General features: G+C 46.4%; 1 protein-coding gene and 1 long non-coding RNA gene across 2 annotated transcripts; both read right to left on the bottom strand.

Annotated features, from left to right (window-relative positions):
- Window positions 1-783: 783 nt before the first annotated feature.
- On the bottom strand, window positions 784-2,181 carry LOC139023533 (uncharacterized). The gene is made up of 2 exons (XR_011474664.1): window positions 2,097-2,181; window positions 784-2,045 (listed from the first exon to the last, which is right to left on the bottom strand). It is a non-coding gene; the product is annotated as an uncharacterized lncRNA (long non-coding RNA).
- Window positions 2,182-5,229: 3,048 nt separating this feature from the next.
- Window positions 5,230-7,309, bottom strand: si:ch211-110p13.9 (uncharacterized). The gene is made up of 4 exons (XM_023978850.2): window positions 7,107-7,309; window positions 6,875-7,004; window positions 6,659-6,792; window positions 5,230-6,521 (listed from the first exon to the last, which is right to left on the bottom strand). Exons 1-4 carry the CDS (start codon window positions 7,218-7,220, stop codon window positions 5,655-5,657), a joined length of 1,245 nt encoding a protein of 414 aa, XP_023834618.1. The 5' UTR covers window positions 7,221-7,309; the 3' UTR covers window positions 5,230-5,654.
- Between the last annotated feature and the right edge of the window lie 45 nt (window positions 7,310-7,354).

Raw genomic sequence — 7,354 nt, 5'->3', positions numbered from 1 at the left:
CAATATGCAAATTATGTGTGAGTTTAGCTATTCTCTGCTTCAGATGTACAATGACAAGGGGCACATTGATTTTACGTGCCCATTAGGCCAGTTATACCATCATACTGTAGGCCTATGGCTGCATTTGTCACACCCTGATTCTTTTCACTTGTCCTCATTATTGTCTCCACCCCCTCCAGGTGTCGCTTATTTTCCCCAGTGTATTTATCCTGTGTTTCCTGTCTCTCTGTGCCAGTTCGTCTTGTATGTTCCAAGTCAACCAGCGGTTTTCGCGTACTCCTGCCTTTGCTATTCTCTTTTTTCTAGTCCTCCTGGTATTGTCCCTTGCCTGTTCTGGACTCTGTACCCGTCTGTCTGACCATTCTGCCTGCCTTGACCACGAGCCTTTCTGCTACTCTGTACCTCCTAAACTCTGATCTGGTTTTGACCTTTTACCTGTCCACAACTATTCTCTTACCAACTCTTTTTGGAATATTAAACACTGTAAGATTCCAACCATCTGCCTCCTGTGTCTGCATCTGGGTCTTGCCTTGTGTCATGATAGCATTGGTGATGCATGTCATTCATTATGATAAGCTGCGAGTGTAGCATTTCGCTACACTCGCATTAACATCTGCTAACCATGTGTATGTGATCAATAAAATTTGATAAATGGGTTCACATGGCTGATATCCTGAGACAGACCGACAATCAAATGAAGCTGATTGTAGAGCTTACAACTGGACAAAAAGGTAATGTTCATTTGAGAAAGCAACACAGAAGCACAGACAAATTAGAGACAGATCCCCTTCACACCTTTTTATTGCAGAATTGTGATCTGTGATGAATGAACATTGCCACTAGTTAATCTTGAATCATGTTAAGTTAACAATTAAAACAAGTTTAAACACTTCAATGAATCAAAATATAATTTCAAAATGTACAAATAATCTAACTTGTTTGTAAATGTTCGACATCTTAGTAATTAGGCTATTATTATTAAAGCATCATTTTGAGTGAACAAAAAAGTTGATACCAGAGGTGGCAAACCTTGCTCCACTCCCTGATCTACTGGGTGAGGATACTTCTATTTCAGCCCAGCAATAATACACATTATTATCAACTTATTAGGTTTGATAAGTTGAATCATGTGTGTTAGTGCTGGGCTGGAACAGAAGCCTGCACACCCAGCATACCTCCAGGAGAAAGATTGGCCTGCTACAGTTGTAATATGTTTGTAGCCTACATTGTGTGCACTTTTTAACTGTATTATTGTATACAACATTTGCTAACATAAGTACACATACAGTGCATTTGTAAAGTATTCAGACCCCTAGACTTTTCCCACATTTTGTTACGTTCCAGCCTTATTCTAAAATTGATTAAATAATTGTTTTTCCTCATCAATGTAACGGTTCTCGTGGGCTGAAGAAAGAGTGGACCAAGGTGCAGCGTTTAAAGTGTTCATGATTAAATTTTTTTTTTGAATCGAACAAAAACAACAAACAGGAGAACGAAAGCGAAACAGTTCTGTCTGGTGCAGACACAAAACAGAAAACAACTACCCACACCACACAGGTGGGAAAAGGCTACCTAAGTATGGTTCTCAATCAGAGACAACGATAGACAGCTGCTCTGGATTGAGAACCACACCCGGCCAAACACATAGAAATAGAAAAAATAGAACAAAAACATATAATGCCCACCCCAACTCACGCCCTGACCAACCAAAATAGAGACATAAAAAGGATCTCTAAGGTCAGGGCGTGACAGTACCCCCCCCCCCAAAGGTGCGGACTCCGGCCGCAAAACCTAAACGGGAGGGTCTGGGTGGGCATCTATCCGCGGTGGCGGCTCTGGTGCGGGACGTGGACCCCGCTCAACCTTAAGCTTGGCCCACTTATGTGGCGCCTCTGGAGCGGGGACCCTCGCAGGCGGACCCGGACGGGAGGGACGACCTGGCAGCTCCGGCCGGGAGGGCGACCCTGGCAGCTCCGGACGGGAGGGCGACCCTGGCAGCTCCGGACGGGAGGGCGACCCTGGCAGCTCCGGACGGGAGGGCGACCCTGGCAGCTCCGGACGGAGGGCGACCCTGGCAGCTCCGACGGGAGGGCGACCCGGCAGCTCCGGACGGGAGGGCGACCTGGCAGCTCTCGGACGGGAGGGCGACCCTGGCAGCTCCGGACGGGAGGGCGACCCTGGGCAGCTTCCGGACGGGAGGCACTCTGGCAGCTGGCAGCTCCGGACGGGAGGGCGACTCTGGCAGCTCCGGACGGGAGGGCGACTCTGGCAGCTCCGGACGGGAGGGCGACTCTGGCAGCTCCGGACAGGCTGCAGGCACAGGACTCAACCCGGCTGTGGAGACCTACTGGAGGCCTGGTCCGTGGAGGAGGCACAGGATAGACCGGGCTGTGGGGGAGCACTGGAGATCTGGTGCGTAGGCACCACTCTTGGCACCACTCTTCCAGGCTGAATGCCCACTCTAGCCCGGCACGTACGAGGAGCTGGAACAGGCCGTACTGGGTCCTCCTGGCGAACTGAAAAACCCTGCCTAGAGCCGGCGCAGGACTCACCGGGCTGCGCACTGGAGGTCTGGAGCGCCAAGCTGGCACAAGACGTGCAGGGCTGGGGAGGTGCACAGGAGGCCTGGTGCGTGGGGCTGGCAGTCTTCACCAGACGACTAGCACGCACCACAGGACGAGTATGGAGAGCTGACTCAGGTGACATCAAATCGAGGAAAGGCTCCGTCGGGTGGATGTCGTGCCTCATGCACCAACACAGCAACTCTCTCATCCAATCTCCCCATCAACTCCTTCACTGTCTCTGCTTCGCTCCCTTCGCTCACCTCCAATTTCAACCCGACTGGCTCTGGTTCCATACTCGGCTCCCTACGGTAAGCACAGGGAGTTGGCTCAGGTCTGAATCCTGACTCTGCCACACTCCCCGTGTTCCCCCCCAAAAGATTTTGGGGGCTGCCTCTCGTGTCTGCTTCGTTGCCGTGACTCCTGGTAGCGAAGTTGTTCCTCCCTCGCTACTTCAGCCTGTTTCCATGGCAGGGTCTTGTCCCCTGCCATCACCTCCTCCCATGTCCACGATGTCCTCCATTCTCTCTTCTTCCGGGCCCAGGATCCCTGCTCCTCCTGGCCACGCTGCTTGGTCCTTTGGTGGTGGGTAGTTCTGTAACGGTTCTCGTGGGCTGAAGGAAGAGTGGACCAAGGTGCAGCGTTTAAAGTGTTCATGATTTAATCCAAAAAACCAAATCGAACAAAAACAACAAACAGGAGAACGAAAGCGAAACAGTTCTGTCTGGTGCAGACACAAAACAGAAAACAACTACCCACACCACACAGGTGGGAAAAGGCTACCTAAGTATGGTTCTCAATCAGAGACAACGATAGACAGCTGCCTCTGATTGAGAACCACACCCGGCCAAACACATAGAAATAGAAAACATAAAACAAAAACATAGGATGCCCTCCCCAACTCACGCCCTGACCAACCAAAACAGAGACATAAAAAGGATCTCTAAGGTCAGGGCGTGACAACCAATCTACACATAATACCCCTTAATGACAAAGCAAACACAGGTTTTCAGAATTTTTTGCAAAAATAAATAAGTTCAAAAATAAATACCTTATTTACATAAGTATTCAGACCCTTTGCTATGAGAATTGAAATTGAGCTCAGGTGCATCCTGTTCCATGGATCATCCTTTAGATGTTTCTCCAAATTGATTGGAGTCCACCTGTGGTAAATTCAATTGATTAGACATGATTTGGAAAGGCACACACCTGTCTATATAAGGTCCCACAGTTGACAGTGCACGTAAGAGCAAAAACCAAGCCATGAGGTTGAAGGAATTGTCCGTAGAGCTCCCAGACAGGATTGTGTCGAGGCACAGATCTGGGGAAGGGTACCAAAAAATGTCTGTAGCCTTGAAGTGTCTCCAAGAACACTGTGGCCTACATCAGAGCTGGCCAATTGGGGGAGAAGGGCCTTAGTCAGGGAGGTGACCAAGAACCCAATGGTCACTCTGACAGAGCTCCAGAGTTCCTCTGTGGAGATGGGAGAACCTTCCAGGACAACCATCTCTGCAGCACTCCACCAATCAGGCCTTTATGGTAGAGTGGCCAGACGGAAGCCATTCCTCAGTAAAAAGCATGACAGCCCGCTTGGAGTTTGCCAAAAGGCATCTAAAGACTCTGACCATGTGAAACAAGATTCTCTGGTCTGATGAAACCATGAGTGAACTTTTTTGGCCTGAATGCCAAATGTCACGCCTGGAGAAAACCTGGCACCATCCCTACGGTGAAGCAAGGTGGTGGCAGCATCATGCTGTGGGAATGTTTTTCAGCAGCAGGGACTAAGGTACTAGTCAGGATAGAGGGAAAGATGAACGGAGCAAAGTACACAGAGATCCTTGATGAAAACCTGCTCTGGAGTGCTCAGGACCTCAGACTAGGACGAAGGTTCACCTTCCAACAGGACAATGACCCTAAGCACACAGCCAAGACAACAGAGGAGTGGTTCGGGTCAAGTCTCTGAATGTCTCCGAGTGGCCCAACCAGAGCCCGGACTTGAACCCGATCTAACATCTCTGGAGACCTGAAAAAAGCTGTGCAGCGACGCTCCCCATCCAACCTGGCAGAGCTTGAGAGGATCTGCAGAGAAGAATGGGAGAAACTCCCCAAATACGGGTGTGCCAAGCTTGTAGCATCATACCCAAGAAGACTCGAGGCTGTAATCACTTCCAAAGGTGCTTCAACAAAGTACTGAGTAAAGGGTCTGATTACATATGTATACATTAGTTGTTTTTTTTCTTTGCAAAAATGTGTAAAAACCTGTTTTTGCTTTGTCCATTTTAGAATAAGGCTCTAACGTAACAAAATGTGGAAAAAGTCAAGGGGTCTGAATACTTTCCGAATGCACTGTATTTGTCAACAATTCTTCCTCCGCAGGACTATTCTATGGACTACATTTTGTGAAAATCCCATAAATCATGGACTTTTTTGTCTGGGTAAATTGCTTGAATAAAACTTGTTCCAGGAATCAGCAATAAGAGTTTATTGAAGCAATTGCAGGGAAAATTACCAGTGTAAAGTACTATTCAATTCAAGCATTTACATAGCATTAGACTAACAAAACCATTTTGCCCCAACAGTGCGATCCTGGCGCTGTCCTTTCAGCACCATGAAGGGTGCTCCAATTGCTTAAAATGACATATAATCAAGATCTATTACCTATGCCTAATAGTCATACTCACATTATTATTATTATTATTACAAATAGAAGATCACTTCTCACAATGGTGCTCAATTAGTAAAGTTAGATCAAAGCTGAATCAATGTCTTGCAAGATCACATTGATAATTTGCATTTTACATAACAGAACCGACTATAATATATACCATAGCATTGTAGGCCTATAACGTTACACCAAAAACAACACATTTCTAATGAGATTTTACATTCAATTCCTCTTTTAAAGTAATTGCATGGAAAAGATAATGTGTAACAAATTAGGAACTAGAATACTAATAATAGAAATTCAACATGATCTCTATGGTAACAACATTCGGGTAGAAAAAAATTGCTAAATATCAATTAGTTCAATGTTTTAATTTTAAAAGTAACTAATTTACTTTTAATCTAAGTACTTTTTAAATGAACTACTTTTTACTTGAGTAGTTTTTTTACAACAGTAGTTTTACTTTCTTCGGTACTTAACTCTTTTGAGTTGGCTAAATCTAAATTCACCTTAAGACTTGAGTAAAGCACATGTGCAACACCAGTGATGAGGTTGTGGTTGGCAAACTCCAGGATTAGGAGCAGGATGGGGTACTCGCTCTGTCTCTTCCACAGGGTTGAGTCATCACTCAGACCCATCCAGTGAAGCAGCAGTGTTCGCATGGCCTCTGGAAAAAGCTCTGAGGCCAATTCCTCTGCGGGTGGCAGATCTGTGATTCGCTCTATGTGCCGCACCTTGAAGCCCTCTACCTGCTGGCTGATACTACTGTTGGCTCCATGGAACTGCTGGCCAAGCCAGCAGCCTATGGAGTGAAGCAGGTGGCTGGAGTACACAGAGCCCCACTTCCGAGCCTCTAGCAGAGCTAGTACAATGTCCGCCACATCCCTCTCCTCCAGGGGCCTGCTCACACAGCGCTCAATGCTCTCCAACAGAAGCAGTATGGTCTCCTGCTGGTCAGTCCCCAGCTGTTTCTCAGAGCTCAGCTTTTCCTCCAAGCCCTGCAGTTTTTGACTTAAGATGGAGGGACATAGATGGACTGGCTGTGCTGGCATACTCTCATTTGGCAGAAAGCAGTAATCGTGGTCTGCTGAAGTGTCACCTGAAGGGCCTGTGTCTACCTCTGGGATTTCCACAGATTGAGATGGGTAACCTTGGGGATTCCGGGACATCAGTTTGAGCTTTAGGTCTTGGTCATACATCTCCACAACGATCTGGGGTGGTGGAGGATCCAGCTGGACACTCAGGTTGTAGTTCATCTTTAGTGGGATGTCATTTAGGCGGGACTTCCATACCTCCTACAGTATGAGTGACCATTAAGTATCAGTACATTACATTGTTGGCCTACTTCAAGTATTCATCAGGTGACATTGAAATTGTAGGTTGTAGCCTCTATGGGTGGATTTGTTATATAACTAGGAGTCTGAAATGTTACCTGAAAGTTCTCCAACACAGAGAGCTGCTCTTGTTTACTATACATTTCAAAGGCCACTCGAAAAACACCTTGGATGCTGTAGAACCACATGCAATTGTTGGCAGTGGGTACCCTCAGTCCATGGAATCTAAAAGCTGTGAATTGCAAACAAGATATGATATCCATAAACCATGCAACTTGCTTTATGATGTTCTGTATCTGGGGATAAAAACTTACCTGAGGAGAAATGTAGTTTAGTTGCCAATCCTTTCTTTGCAAACTTTGCATGATATCTGGGATGGTTCTCTGTGCGGATATCAGTGTTTGAGAAGAGATCAGCCCCTAAAAAGAGAGGAACCATTGGTCCCTAAAGAAGAGCAAAAATAAGTCCCAATTTTAAAATGTACTGAGAGATAGCTGACGCAGGCTCTTCGCTCGCTAACGTTAGCTATGCAGCTATGTAACTCACCTCGATAGAACAGCTCGTCACTTTGAAAGAGCTTCTATTTGACAAGTATATGAAGCGAACTTTCAGCTTGCCACCATCCCAACACGGTAACTGGATAGTTGTGTATGTTGACATTATAAACCAGAAAGTTAGTTACAGCAATTGAACAACATTATTGTAATATTATGCAGGTCCTCTCATGCTTTAATGTTGATGACGACAAGAGAAATGCTGGTGAAAGGAAACATCCTGAACATGTGACATAAAAC

The sequence above is a fragment of the Salvelinus sp. IW2-2015 genome, linkage group LG33 (genome assembly GCF_002910315.2).
Source record: "Salvelinus sp. IW2-2015 linkage group LG33, ASM291031v2, whole genome shotgun sequence".
Taxonomy (NCBI): domain Eukaryota; kingdom Metazoa; phylum Chordata; class Actinopteri; order Salmoniformes; family Salmonidae; genus Salvelinus; species Salvelinus sp. IW2-2015.
Note: the sequence above shows the minus strand (reverse complement) of the source record. Positions and strands in the feature narration are given on the sequence as shown.